Source organism: Rhamphochromis longiceps, linkage group LG9, assembly GCF_057381845.1.
Source record: "Rhamphochromis longiceps isolate RC_006_pf linkage group LG9, R_longiceps_female_GT1.1, whole genome shotgun sequence".
Lineage (NCBI taxonomy): Eukaryota > Metazoa > Chordata > Actinopteri > Cichliformes > Cichlidae > Rhamphochromis > Rhamphochromis longiceps.
In genome coordinates this window covers 26,580,030-26,594,012 of record NC_140565.1, presented here as the reverse complement: position 1 = coordinate 26,594,012, position 13,983 = coordinate 26,580,030, and the positions used below count along the sequence as shown (strand labels likewise).

The following is a 13,983-nucleotide window of genomic DNA, read 5'->3' as shown; positions in this document are numbered from 1 at the left end:
AAACAAACCATGCATAGGACAAACTGAAGCTAGCTCCTACATTTCCCATAATGCCATCAACACCATTTATCCAGTACAAGCCCTCTCCTCTTCTTTTGTTTAAGAATCTTTTCCCTTCCTGTCAATCTTATATCATTCAATTTTATTCTAACTTATCAGAATCCAGCTCCACCACCACCACCACCATTAGCCGAGGTCCTCCCCCCACCACCCCCAGACCCAGTGCTCCCTCCTCCTCCTCCTCCCATGGCTGCCAAGACTGCCTCAAAACCCACCCCCCCAAAGCGGAATCAACCAAACAACTTCCCTCCACCTCCACTTGATATGGACAATCTCCCTCCTCCACCACCACCTCCACCCACTGACGACCACTTAGAGGCTCCGCCAGACTTTCTTCCACCACCTCCTCCAGCTACTGGCTTTAATTCACTGCCACCACCACCTCCTAGTTTTGGTGGCGTGGACCACTCTCTGCCCCCGCCACCACCAGATCCAGTGTCTTTGCCACCACCTCCACCTGACCCAGTGTTTGTAGCTTCTGGGGCTCCACCACCACCACCACCACCTCCTCCACCACCACCTGCTGCTCCTGTCGCCACCCTAAGACCAGCTGTGAGGACCTCTGGGTCATTGAAGAAGGTTCCTCCGGCTCCACCAAAGAGGACTGCACCAACGCAAGGAGGCGGAGGAGGTGGAGACTTCATGTCAGAACTGATGCTAGCCATGAGGAAGAAGCATGCAGACCAGTAGCCTGAACAGAGAACTTGTGGACTATAAATACAGAATGAACTATGCCTGCACAGCCAACAACTTAATCAGCCTTTTCTCAAAGATGAAGCTAGTGGAGTTCTCTGTAGATTTCCCCTTTTAGTCATTCATCCTTTTTCTGAACAGCTTCCAAGACAAAAACGAGTTAACCTTTGAAAAAAAGTTCAGTTTTGAAAAGCATTTGAAAACGTTGGGCTCAAAAAGACTATTACAGTTTGCTTTGTCATGCTGTTATCATACTTCCATATTGTATATATATTTGCATACATAGCTGTAAATACTGTAAAAACACAGTCATTGTGTTACCAGTAAATATACAAGTTAGATAGTTTGTTTTCATTTGACTCTTCAACCCACCTAAATAAACCCTTGAATCTCCTGGCTGTGCTGCACCATCAAGATCTGTATTATTAAAATATGTTGTTGCTTTGCTGGACAAGTCGTCAGTCTGCCGCAGGGCCAGCACAGTCTAGACCTCATGGACATGGCTAAATGCTGTGCTTCCTCCCCTCAGACAGGCTTTTACAGTAACCACCTGCAGTCGGTGCTTGTTTGTGGATCTCTTTGCCTTTTGGAGCAAATATATTGCCCAACAAATGACACATCACACCAAAATATGCTACAAGTTTTTTATTAGGAGGTAACTCATGACGAACAGCTGACCTTTAACCTGCTAGCCCACTGTGGAGGTCTTGCTGCATAGCCCGCCTCCTCTGCAGTCTCTTGTGTAACAAAGGGTGAGGACAGGATGTGGTGCAGCAGCTCCACCTAGTGGTAAAGTGGTAAAGTAAACTGTAGTAGAAACAAATCATAAACAACTTTGGGTGTCGTTTTATTTGTTTTGTGTGACAGGTCCTTTTATCAGACACATACCTCGGAAAAGTCATTCCTCTCAGCTTTCCTTATTGCAGACTCTGCCATCCAGTTCCTCAGCACATATCTCGGATTTACATCTGTAAAACATTTAATCCAATCAGATGTTTCTGTCACCACTGCATAACAAACATCTAAGAATATAAATATTTATATCCCTCATCGTTTAATCAACATTAAGATTTAGTTACAGTTTGATTTACTTTTCATCCTGTGTTGACGATCCAAATCGCTATCATCCTGCTGTCTGAACAGAAACAGAGGAAAGAGATTAATTCACAGCAACAAACATCCTGATGTCACACAAATGTAAATAAGTAAATTCAAAATGACCTCTCGTGACCTTCCTTACCTACTGAGCCGGAACAGGTACTTGTTAAGCCAATCAGAAAAGTGCTTGTGGTGTGATAGGTCATCAAGAGCCCACATCTGATTTAGAAATAATACAATCCTTTACATTTCCTGCATGCCTAATTATAAGAAATGCATGCTGTGCAAGGAAAGCTCAGTATTGGTACAACTGATTCAACAGATCGGCCAGCTTCACAACAAAATCTAGAGATTGAAAGGAACAACAACATTTTGTCACTTTTAGCTCCACCTGCGTGAAGTTCTTGTTAAGAAGCTGCTTGGCTGAAACTTCGCTGAGCTCCCTGAAGGTCATGGTGAAGTCAGACTCTGTGTCCTCCATCACCTGTAAAGGGAAAGTGAAATTACAGTGCAGAGAGTGAGACTAAACTGATTTAGAAGACTGAAACAAACTGTATAATCACCTTAAGCAGGAAAGCAATGAGGTCGTTATCGTCCTCATCTTCACCAAGAAGTCCCAGTTTTGCCTTAAATATCTGGTGAACCCTGAAGTGGAGACATGAATAAATGCAGTCTTGGCTTTGCTGCAGCATGAACACAAGTAAGATAACATTTCACATGAAGCTCACCTCATTTGGTAAATGTTGGCATATCCTTTAAGAATAATTTTCGCCCTGCAAAAAGTTAAGATGACAAGTTTACAATTTGACTTCATGAATTTCTTCAAATTAGAAAAGAAGTCACATTAATAAACTTGAAGGTGTAATAAGCAGCTACGTATATCCCACTGAACTTTTACCTCTTTTTTTTTTTACCTATTTGCTTTTTCAATAGATTACAATATTTATGCAAAAAAGTAAGTAAACATTAGCATAAGAATTTTAGCATAAGAATTTTTTAGCATAAGAATTTTAGCGTTTTAGGTTGCATCATTGAATAGCTTCACTCAGGCTCTATTCTTGACCACTCCTCTAAACATCTCTTGACTGTCTCTACTGCCTAGTTTGAATTCACCTGCAATATTTTAATAAGATTTAAATCCAGTCTTTGATTACGCAGCTCATTATTTATACTTTTTGAACCACATTTGTGTTAGTTTTTTACGGTTTTCACAATCCACTGCAGCTTAAACTTTCAGATCACTTTGTCTTCCTCCACTCTTTGGAACATTTCCAGTCAACACAAGTTAAGTTATACTCCTGAACAGCTCCTAAAAACATTTGAATTGTCCGTCCAGAGAACATCATTCCAAAAGTTCTTGTATGTAGTTCAGCAATTGATACATCTCGTGACTTATTATCCATGGAATTTGTGCAATCTCTTCATGACTGTTACAGCCCTAGCAGGCCTAGTGTGTGTGTGTGTGTGTGTGTGTGTGTGTGTGTGTGTGTGTGTGTGTGTGTGTGTGTGTGTGTGTCTGTGTGTGTGTGTGTGTGTTGGTGGATGTGTCCTGTTTCCAACTGCAGTATAAAAGCTTGAGAGAAGCCCCTGAGCCTCAGAGTGTGGGTCAGCTCCAGTAGTTTTGTGATGTGTGTTTCTGCACTAGCAGTAAGTGGTTGTGTTCTCCATCCTGCAGAGGATTGTTCTGTGGTGTGTTTTCTTTTAGGGGCTATGAATGCATAGTTGTTGCCTTCTTTGAGCAGAATTTTCTTTGGTCTGTTTGTTAAATTCCCTTTTTTTTGCAGCACCTCTGTTTTGCTGACACCTTCATTTCTGTTGTTTGATTGAACTGTCTCTTTAAGTTGAACCTTTTAATAAAGTTTCTTTTAAAAACTGCATGGTTTGCTTTTTCACACAGATCTTCCCGTTGTTTTTGCTTTCATCCCCAGTTCATTTTCGAGGGATATAAAAACAACTATAGATGATTCGTCTCACAGGGAAAAATACATTTACAAGAATAATCCAGAACTTTTTTTGACACCTTAAAAAGATTTGAAGATATTTGTATGATGACAAGAAACACTAAATGGTTGTTTGCTTTGCTGGGATCAGTTTTCATAAGAGGGATAGATTTAAAGTGAGGGGTGTACTTACTTTCCATGTGGCTGCTTTCATTTTGTTGCATTGTATGACTACTTTATTTCCACACTTTCTCAAAGAAAATCTTTAAAGATATATTTGAATTAAAATATGCTGAAAATAAATTGTGGGATGTATTATTCTTTTCACATCGCTTTGTGTGACTCTGAAGTTATTTTGCTCATGTTTCTGTGCTTTTGTTTTTCAGACAAACAAACAGGCTTCTGTAAGAATGAGCTAACAGCAAAGCTGTTCCAGTTTGTCGAAATGACAAAAAGAGTTCAAGTCCTATATTTAGTAAATCCCCCTTGAGACAAAGTGATGTTGTGGTATTCTTACTGTTTCTGTTGTGTCTGTGTAAGCACAGGAATCAGAGCCACCAAGAGTTTCTCTAGATTCAAGAGGCCAACATTTGCCTGAGCTCCAATGCTGTACCTGCCTTCATCATCAGATGTGTTGGGGATAAAATCTGCAACAAAAAGAAAAATATTTGTCTGAGAACTGACAGCAAGAGGATTTCAGTTATTTTGGAGTAAAAGTGACATGAAACAGTCTACACACTGGGGTTATATGACTCCATAAAGCCAAAGGGTCCGTAGTCGATGGTGATAGAAAGAAGACTGAAGTTGTCTGTGTTGCACACACCTGTGGTGAGAACAGCGACAGCTATAAGTAGCGTTGGTTTAAACTGTGTGATACGAATGTTCAGTTTCTCACCATGTGCAAAACCGACTGACATCCACTGGGCAATCAGATGTGCCGTTTCATTTACAACTGTGGAAAAAAACACCTGCAAAGAAAACCTCAATAGCTTATTTACTTAAAACAAAAGTGGTACATTCAGCTGTGCTTTTTTATTACTCACCAAATATTTTTCTGGGTTGTCTGGATTTATAAAAGGAAAATGTTCGTCTATCACAAAGTTCAACAGCTTTCTAAAACGAAAATAACGATAAAATAACATTACAAACACAACAGGACACAGAACAAAGCCAGATGTAAACAACTATGAAGTAAACTTTGTCATGTGACCAGGCAGTCTTACCTCAGAAGATTTATTTCTCCACTTTGAGACAAAATTTCTAAGGATCCAATCCGAAACCATGACTTGGCCAATCGCAGAACAACAGCTCCTGTGGGGAATAAAGAAAAGCTGAACCAGAACAAAGATTAAGGCAGCAGACAAAACATCTGCATAACAGTAACAAAAATTATGCTGGATTGTTAAAAAGTAATGCAGTTTGAAATAAAAGGCTCCAGTCATGGGTAAATCCTGTACCTCTCTCTGCTTTCACATTTCCATTGTAGAACTGATCCCTCAAAACTGGCTCCTCACTGACAATCAGACTAAAAAAAGAATTAGCGGATAAATCTAAAACACATAACAATTAAATGGCGACAAAAATCACACGATTCACACAATTTCTGGGTTATAATTTCTTTAAAAACGCCTCTTTTTTTGCAAATGCCAAAAAAATGTTCTCGTCATATGAGTCAAGCTCGAATGACTTGAACTAATTTTATGTGAATGAATGAAATATAAATTGATAACACATTTCTGCACATCAAAAGTCCTGATTGACAGTTATTAGGGTAAAATTTGTAGTAGGTAAACCTGATCATTGCCTTGTGTGGATAAAAACACAAAGTCCAATGCCAGAAAAATTACTGCAAAAGCTACACGTTTTATGGTTTCGGCTAAACAGGGATGTCAACAGCCTTTAGCCCGAATCAATCACTTGCTGGGAGTTAATTAATGATAATACAGTGCCAAATCAGGTAAAGAAGCACTTGGAAGCCAAACATCTGTCTTTGCTACTGAATCTGAATCAGAGGTACCAAGAATGTTTGATTGCTTGTAAATGTCTGATTAAGCAAATTATTATTACTACATAGAATCATGGTAAAAACAAATAATTATCATCAACCAAACACATTTCTTTACTTTTTGTGCTAAGTTTGTAATCTTATACCAAACTTATAGCTCTCAAAATCATTTATTCTCACCTGGCAGCCCTGCTGGTGGGAACACCCAGGAAATGCATCGCTTCACTGCACAGGAACTCCCTGACAGAAGACCGGATTACAGCACGACCATCTCCTGACCTGCAGCCCGATGTGAAGTCATACTTTTTTGGTTGCATTGCATGACTGCACAATTCTACAGCCATGCATACTAATATTAATAGCCATGCGTACTACTTATTCATTTTTAGGGGTCATTACAGCAGATCATCTGCCTCCATGTCACCCTCTGCCTAGCATCCTCCTCTGCCGTCCTTCAAAACATCATAGACCCTACAATTAAAGCCCTTTCCTTCTCTTTAGCTATCTCCTAACACACCTGTATATTACTACAAATAATAAATGTAATAGCTATTGCACAAATATATGTACAAATAAATACAAACCTTGAATATGGTGTTTTTCCAGATCCTTTAAGCTGGAGTTCCCATACCTCCCCCTTTCTATGAAAATTGAGAAGGAAAATATGTAAAGGCTTGAAGTGGCAGAAAATTACTTAAAACATAAAAACATAATTTTAAAAAATTAACTTACTTGTTTGAATACTGACCAAGGAAATGAGCTCGACCATCCCCCAGCTGGCCTGCCCAGTAGCCAAACTATCGAGGAAAGTAAAGCGTGTCAAAAAGATCAACTCAGCAAATAAGCAAAAGCTTTATAGCTTTTAAAAAGTTATCAGGTATAAAAATCATTTATACCTGATGACCTCCATATCTGTGAGCAAGTGGCACAGACCCCGGCAGTAGTCTGCCACCACTCGCATAATGCAGAAAATCACCTGACCGAGTCACTGACGCATCTAAATCTAAGATCCCCTCGATGACATCCTGTTAAGACAATTTTAGACATAAATGAATTCACTATATTGTGAAATTACAGTGCTGATAGTGACATGGCATCCTCACCTTAGACGCTGCTGTCAACCTCAATGGACCTTTGAGTGGAGTTGGAATGGACTTGGAAAATATGCAGTTCTTCACAGTGCGAACAAAGTTGCCATCAACTTTGTCGATTGGGAGTGCCTCTGCAGAGAGGACAGAGGGGATTGTATGATAACATTAGCGCCTTCCTCTATATTTTGACCTGTAAGGACAAGAATCTGTTTTACCCAATAGCTTCTTGCAGGAGACTCTGAACTGGTTAAGGTCGTGCATGAGGCTTGAAGCATTCAAGGTCCACTTGGACTTCACAGTGTGCGATGACGATTGGCTGTTTGATGCGGTGTTGTGGTCACTGTGACACTCAGGACTTATATTTTGGCACAACTCCAGGACATATGCAGGTGTGAAGCTCGATGCTGCCACCAGAGCAAAGACTAGTGCTGTACAGGTGCTCCACATTTTCACAGATGGAGCAGCTGACTTATCGAATCAGGTTTCAACTTCTCTCTGGCATGCCCCACCTTAAGAAGGTTCGTACCAAACGCCCCACAGTTTTATCAATCATTAACTTTAAAAAAAAATCATATTATATTCTAGTTCATCTTAATTTTGTTTTATAGTTTCACCTGGTTATCCACATCCACAGCCCAGGGTTTGAGAAGTACTGCATTAAAGATAGCAGATCTGAGGGAAGCAATAAAAAAGGGTAAACCACACTTCCCCTTAGTGCTTATTCTAAGCCAAACAGCTGATATTTTACTTATGATAGTAAAAAAAAAAGACTTAGTCACTATTAATAGGCTACTAAAGTGTTAAGTAAAATATAATTTTTGTTTGGCATTAAATGGAAATACTAGAGTGATGTAAAATGATCTTAAAATTGTATTTCAGGACTTTTAAACCTTAATCAGAGTAAAAAAATTATCAGTTGCACGTTACGTTTCATACACAATTCCTCCAATCAACTTTTAAGGTTTTTTTTAACTATTAACTTACATAAATAACGAGTTAAACATGAACTAAACAACCTTAACTTTGTCTGTCAGCTCTACCGTATACCTGTAAATAACGATAGGGTAATTTTAGTTCTTACGTTAGTTTATTATTACATATTACACCCCAAATAATAATAAAGTGTCATGAAAAGGCGAGAGCTAGCTTAGCTGTTAGCAACCCAGCAACTAGCCTCATCCCAGACACCCGTATATTATCTGAAGACGAGCTTGAAAACACATTTTCCAGCACTAGCTTGAGGTATGTATACCTAAATTATTGCGCATTTACTCTCTCCATCATTTCCTGCCTTCTGCTGCTCCTCGTTATGAGACGTCACCGGATATTCCTTTACTGTTTTTCCGGTTCACGTTGCGATATGTAACTTCCGATGCATGCTGTTAACCTAAGGTAACATGGCGGGGCCGTGGTGGAGGAAATGCCCGAGGTTGACCACGGGCTGCACGGCCACGAATATATTAGAAAATTTGTGGCACTTGAAGGGCAGGCCTGTGTCTTCCTCTGCATCCCTGTTGAGCCGGGCTTCCTGCATCCCCACGCCGGAAACCAGGGTGAGTTTGCGGTTAATAAAAAGCTGGAGAGCCGGCATGGAGGACTTTTCAAAACCAGGAAGGTCATACACTGCAGAGTGGTGGTTTAGAGGCAATGCCCACTTCTGCTTTATTCCACTATCTGTCATATCCCATGCCAGTGAAACTTTATTTACATTCCTCAGTAAAGAGAATTTTATATCTGTGTGTTTAAATGAAATGATTGGTGACTTGTTGAGCTCATAAAGGTTGAGACTTCCTGCTTGCACGTAAGCTGTCTTTGACTTGGCCAGCTGCCTGCCTCAGTTGCATTTGATTCATTCATTCGGCATTGACCCACATGTGCAACACTTCAGTTATATGAAATGTAACACGTGCATTTTAAACAGAAAACAATGTTTCTATCTTGTATCAATCCCAGTTAGTGTGAGCGTATTATTTTATTGTTCCTATGTTAAGTGAATGCACCCAGGGCTTAAAATCTGGGTCCATAAATAACTGATCCTGTGTAGGTTTAAAATTGTTTAATAACAATAACTCCAGGGTGCTAGAGCCTCTGCAAACCTGATGTGCTGCACATGCCCGAGCTCATCTTTGTTATGATCTCATTTTCAATTTCAGCCGCCAACACCTGCACAGATAAACATGAAAGCAGGAAACTTTCTAATCAGGTGAGTTGTTAGGTAGTCCAGCTAAGTAGTGATTTTTACATTTTATTTATTAATATATTTTAGGAGATATATCTTTTGTGCATTTCAAATCACACGTTCAGTTTCAGCATAAATATTTGCAAATCTTTCTTTCCAGACACCAGTCACGGTTGCTGCTTCCAACACTACAGTCTTGCTGTTGCAGAGCGACACACAGTGACACAAAGCCCAAGGACCCCTTCACGTTAGCCCAGAAAGACTTGACGAGTTTATATGACGACATCAAAAAAGTAAGTCTTCAAAGAGATCAGTCCAATTTAGCTTTCAAATAGAATAGTTGTGCTGAAGCGATTGTTGTGCTGTATTCTGTTTTGTGTTGCATCCCTTTCTCTGGTCACTTCTCGAAAAGTAACAGCTTCAGCTCACATTTATTAGTTTTTCAACCCAATTTTAAGGTTGAACAAATCAGTAGTTAAATCCAGATGTTTGCAAAGCACACACTTTATCTTTAATGCAGTCAGGATTCATTCACTAATACTGGCAGGTTTTTACCTTCTTACTACTTATTAACCACCAAGCCTGTTAGCTTTCCCATTCAACTGTACTCTGAATTTCTCCTTGAACCAGTCTGCCTCCCCTCTCACCCGCCAACAGAGCAAAGCCACACCCTTCTTTCACAATAGGGGTTTTAAGCTGCTAAAGAACGTAGAGAAAAACTAAAAGGAAGTCTGTCTGAGATATTTTTGCAATAGCTGTGACAAATTAATGAAGGCTTTTTGGGTCAGAGTGGGCAGTTTCCTGCCCTGTGGTGATTGGCAGATTTCTTTCTGCACAGCGGTTGTTTATGGCGGAAATAAAACGCTTGCTTTTTACTGTCCTTTACAGGAGCTGTTTGTGTCCAAAGTAGAGCTGAAATCTCTGTGTGAATACTATTTCGATGGCAAGGGGAAGGCCATCCGACCAATGATAGTGGTACTGATGGCTCGCGCCCTTAACATCCACAGCAACAGAGCCGGGTAAACGACTCTAAACTCAGTTGTATTTTGCTCTGCGACACACGGGTCAGAGTCCTGATTGCACCGTTATGACAAACTCTTTTGTTTCAGATAATTGCATTTGACTTCCTCCTGTTTGCTGTCTGCGTTTGTCCATTTTAGAGATTTGCTCCCAGGGCAGAGGGCCATCGCTATGATCTCTGAAATGATTCACACTGCCAGCCTGGTGCATGATGATGTCATAGATGGATCGGATAAGCGAAGAGGGAAGAGAACAATTAATGAAGTGTGGGGTGAAAAAAAGGTAAAGGAGATAAAATCGTTTGGTCTGATATGTTTTTCCGAACCACCCGCTCGTATATCATTCGGCCTCCTCTCTTCCAGGCTATCTTAGCCGGAGATTTTATCCTCTCGGCTGCCTCAATGGCCTTGGCTCGTATCGGTAACATCACAGTGGTGAAAGTTTTATCTCAGGTCATAGAGGACCTGGTGCGAGGTAAGTCACGATGAGCCGAGAACCAGCATGCAGAAGAACTGGCCGGAAGAATGCATTTACATATAGCCTTGTGATTGCAGGTGAATTCATGCAGTTGGGTTCCAAAGAGAATGAGAACGAGCGATTCAAACACTACCTCGAGAAGACCTTCAAGAAGACAGCAAGTCTTATTGCAAACAGTTGTAAAGCAGTATGTACGTTCTGTCTTCACATAAATAGCAGAGAGATGGAGAAAAGCCTCGTTTTCTGCACTTTTTAATGTTTTTTTCGTTGACTGTCTGCACTCTTTCATTTAAGGTTTCCATTCTGGTAAACTCTGATCCTGAAGTGCATGAAATAGCGTACCAGTATGGGAAGAATGTTGGCATTGCATTTCAGGTACAGGCTGTTAAGCAAAGTGTCGCCCTCAGTGATGAGCAAATATCAGTAATGATTTTTTGCACAGTAGTTATGTAATAAGGCGGTTTGTTTTGTCCTGTAGCTGGTGGATGATGTTTTGGACTTCACATCTGGAGCCAGTCAGCTGGGGAAGCCCACAGCAGCCGATTTGAAATTGGGTTTGGCTACTGGTCCGGTCCTGTTTGCTTGTCAGCAGGTGAGACACCGCCACCATCGCTCTTACTCAGGACATGCAGACAAACTGTGCACCACTAGGTGAATGAGATGGACTGCAAACTGTCTTTAGTTTTTATCTGTTTGTCATTTCAGTTTCCTGAGCTTCATGCAATGATCATGAGACGTTTCGCCTCCAAAGGAGACGTAGATCGAGCCTGGCAGTACGTCCTTCAGGTATGAGCCGTAATACACCATAAGTGAAAGCCTTAAAGGTCCAACCAAAAGAAGGGCTCTCTTAATAACATTTATATTAAAAAATAAAATGATGTGAAATTAGCTTCTTAAAAGTCATGACACATGCATGTTGAAATAGATTTGTTTATAATAAAACACTGTACATAAATTTTACAATAAACGTTTTATTGTGTACAAATAAAGAGCAGAGAGAGATCTAAAAGCGATGTAAAGAACTTTACCTAGTCTGAAGTGACGCTGTAGGTCAAAGTCTAACAATCTGCACTCTGAAACTAACGATGGTAGGATGGTTTTATAGATTTTTGGAAATGCATTTAAAAATCCTAAGTCTCATTTACAGAAGTAGTCGAACTCACTCGGTACTTTTAGCAGCACTGTCACTGTGGTGTAAACTGTGCGAGCACAAATCGCACCTGGATTTGTGCAGATCCTCCAAAGCTTGGTCAGATTAGATGTGAAAGTGCTTAAACTGTCATCTTCAGGGTCTCTCCTCAGATGTTCTTTGGGCTTTAGATCTGGGATTTGGCCGAATCACTCAAAGACAGAGACTTGTCCCAGTGCGTCCCTTAGAGAGGGATCGGTCCTGATTATTAAAAACGCTGTGGAGTGCCTTGGTCAAGGACATTTTCTGAAGCAAGAATTTAATCCGGTCTTACTTGTGCTTTAAGGTGAACTCGCTTCCTTTATTCTTTTATGAATTTCTCCCTTATTGCATGATGCTGCCACACCGTATTTAACCATAGGGTTGGTATAACCAGGTTATGAGCAGTGCCTGCTGTAATATTTAATCATTCACAAAAGGCTGCAAAACTGTAACCAGAAGTAGGTGTTTAGTAAACGAAGCTGAGCTCTGCGTGACAAAAAAAGCAGTTGTCAATGATTTTAGTGTTTTATTGTTGATAGCAGAGCCAGAGCAGACTTATCTGCTCTGGCTCTGATAAGTATTAGCTATCGTCCAGTAGCTAATACTGGACGATATTATCGTCCAGTATTAGCTACTTGCTGATAGTATCAGCATTTATAGCAGTTGATAAATGACTTTTTTTTTTTTAAAGGATAGGAGAACCGCCCTTCGACCATGTTATGAGTGGCAGATGCCGGTTGCCAGCTCACTGGTTGAGCAGGTGCCCATATGCCCTCTGGCTGAAATGCAGCGGCCCGGGTTCACATCCAACCTGCAGCCTTTTGCTGCCTGACTTCTTCTTCGTGTCCCCTCTTCACTGCTAACCGATCACTAAAGAAAAAAGGCCCGCCTAAAAAGCAAAAAAATACATAAAAATAAAAAAATCTGTGCATTGAAGTTATGTAGTTTCTCCACCAGAGGGAGCTGTGCAGCTTCTCTGTTGACAACATGTTTGGAACGAGCTGATCCAAGCAGACACATTTAGATAAATAAATGATAAATGTTAGGGAGACTCTGCTAAAAATATTTAGAAAAATAATTTTTTTTAATTACCACATATCTGTATTGGTCAGTCTTAAAAATCCGATATAGGTTAATAGATTAAAAACTTTAATAATGTGAGTGCTCCTCCTTCTGTTTTAGAGCAATGGTGTGCAGCAGACCAACTACCTGGCCCAGCACTACTGCAAAGAAGCAATCAGGCAGATCAGTAGGCTCAGGCCATCCCCAGAGAGAGACGCCCTCATCAGGCTCACAGAGATGGTGCTAACCAGAGACAAATGATCCTCCTCTGCTGGGCTTCTCTTCAGGCAGCTACTCCAGGGGAGAGGACAGCAATTTACCTGCCACCCTTAGGTCCTTAGACCAGCAGGGTTGGGCAAAAATAGCGAGGGAGGCAACAGGAGTTTGGTTTGGATGGACCTCTGGTGCTGATCTGAGTGCCAACTCTGGCTTAACAGAACAAAACGGCAAGCAGGGGTCTCTGATCTGAATCGTGGCGCTTTCCTCTTGACTTGAGGTTTGGTATTAAGGATGCACAGATTTATTTTTTGTATTTTTTGGGCTCATTCTGATGTTTAAAATTTTAGTTTGACTGAAACCTGATGCCAATGCCAATATTTATTTTGTTGTTGATAACAAGAATCATCATAAAAAGAAGAATTTTAAAGTTTTTCAGCTCCTCGTCAAACGGTCTTTGAACATTTAACAGGCCAAAGTTGGTGCAACACAAATGTTACCAGATTTGTTGAAAGCCCCAAACCAGGCCATTAAATTTGTGCATCCTTACGAAGCGCAAGTAAACTTGGTATTTAGGCAAATTGTGATGTTTGAGTTTCTTACAGGAAACGTATGATATGTAAATGAATAAGTACAACTGAAAACTGCAGCTGAACCCTTCACTGCTTACAGTACTGTAACTGCAAAAGCCTCCCGTGGCTCAGACTAGCCGACTGTGAGTGAACAGTTTGTTACCTGCTGGTCCTGAGCTGCGACCGAGGCGTTGCAACATCTGTGTAATTCCAAAGGAGAGGGAAGTGCATCGTTGTGTACTCGCTTGGATCCGTCCTCACCTCAAAGGCCAATCAGTCACGTGTCTTTCTTTTCCACTCTGAAGTGTTATATGGTTACTTCTGTGATGCAAAGTGTCCTGTAACGACCACGGCCTTAACATCTGCAATGACTGTGCGCTCAATAAACCAACTGCTTCA

At 40.7% G+C, this 13,983-nt stretch overlaps 3 protein-coding genes across 10 annotated transcripts in view; 2 read left to right on the top strand and 1 right to left on the bottom strand.

Annotated features, from left to right (window-relative positions):
* Nucleotides 1-1,638, top strand: part of apbb1ip (amyloid beta (A4) precursor protein-binding, family B, member 1 interacting protein) — a 26,497-nt gene extending 24,859 nt beyond the window's left edge. The window contains exon 14 of the mRNA XM_085419063.1: nucleotides 160-1,638. Within this exon, the coding sequence (XP_085275189.1) occupies nucleotides 160-750 (591 nt within the window). The 3' untranslated portion in view covers nucleotides 751-1,638. The remainder of the gene's footprint in view (nucleotides 1-159) is intronic.
* Nucleotides 1,392-8,240, bottom strand: LOC146662445 (uncharacterized). 8 transcript variants are annotated; one of them, XM_085419064.1, is made up of 20 exons: nucleotides 8,140-8,240; nucleotides 7,502-7,559; nucleotides 7,103-7,396; nucleotides 6,900-7,018; nucleotides 6,693-6,821; nucleotides 6,529-6,593; nucleotides 6,381-6,437; nucleotides 5,977-6,075; nucleotides 5,249-5,316; nucleotides 5,015-5,102; nucleotides 4,835-4,904; nucleotides 4,531-4,759; nucleotides 4,309-4,438; nucleotides 2,580-2,624; nucleotides 2,415-2,496; nucleotides 2,243-2,335; nucleotides 1,994-2,070; nucleotides 1,833-1,888; nucleotides 1,642-1,721; nucleotides 1,392-1,536 (listed from the first exon to the last, which is right to left on the bottom strand). In XM_085419064.1, exons 3-20 carry the CDS (start codon nucleotides 7,332-7,334, stop codon nucleotides 1,414-1,416), a joined length of 1,842 nt encoding a protein of 613 aa, XP_085275190.1. In that variant the 5' UTR covers nucleotides 7,335-7,396; nucleotides 7,502-7,559; nucleotides 8,140-8,240; the 3' UTR covers nucleotides 1,392-1,413. The 8 variants fall into 8 exon arrangements, with proteins under 8 accessions (XP_085275190.1, XP_085275195.1, XP_085275196.1 ...); XM_085419069.1 differs by having other exon boundaries at nucleotides 4,531-4,614; nucleotides 4,687-4,759; nucleotides 7,103-8,200; XM_085419070.1 differs by having other exon boundaries at nucleotides 1,845-1,888; nucleotides 4,531-4,614; nucleotides 4,687-4,759; nucleotides 7,103-8,199.
* On the top strand, nucleotides 8,233-13,983 carry pdss1 (prenyl (decaprenyl) diphosphate synthase, subunit 1). Its single transcript, XM_085419080.1, has 11 exons — nucleotides 8,233-8,440; nucleotides 9,041-9,090; nucleotides 9,227-9,359; nucleotides 9,955-10,085; nucleotides 10,227-10,368; nucleotides 10,449-10,560; nucleotides 10,641-10,750; nucleotides 10,858-10,938; nucleotides 11,042-11,155; nucleotides 11,269-11,349; nucleotides 12,917-13,983. The coding sequence occupies exons 1-11, from the start codon at nucleotides 8,285-8,287 to the stop codon at nucleotides 13,055-13,057; spliced, it is 1,251 nt and encodes a 416-aa protein (XP_085275206.1). The 5' UTR covers nucleotides 8,233-8,284; the 3' UTR covers nucleotides 13,058-13,983.

Bases quoted from the DNA above. Each gene is read 5' to 3' on its own strand.
- pdss1 (XM_085419080.1), top strand. From the start codon at position 8,285: ATGGCGGGGCCGTGGTGGAGGAAATGCCCGAGGTTGACCACGGGCTGC. The intron at 10,086-10,226 runs GTAAACGACTCT...TGTCCATTTTAG, and splicing joins ATCCACAGCAACAGAGCCGG to AGATTTGCTCCCAGGGCAGA. The intron at 11,350-12,916 runs GTATGAGCCGTA...CTTCTGTTTTAG, and splicing joins CCTGGCAGTACGTCCTTCAG to AGCAATGGTGTGCAGCAGAC.
- LOC146662445 (XM_085419064.1), bottom strand. From the start codon at position 7,334: ATGTGGAGCACCTGTACAGCACTAGTCTTTGCTCTGGTGGCAGCATCG. The intron at 6,822-6,899 runs GTGAGGATGCCA...TTGTCTTAACAG, and splicing joins GGTTGACAGCAGCGTCTAAG to GATGTCATCGAGGGGATCTT. The intron at 5,103-5,248 runs GTACAGGATTTA...TATTCCCCACAG, and splicing joins AAATGTGAAAGCAGAGAGAG to GAGCTGTTGTTCTGCGATTG.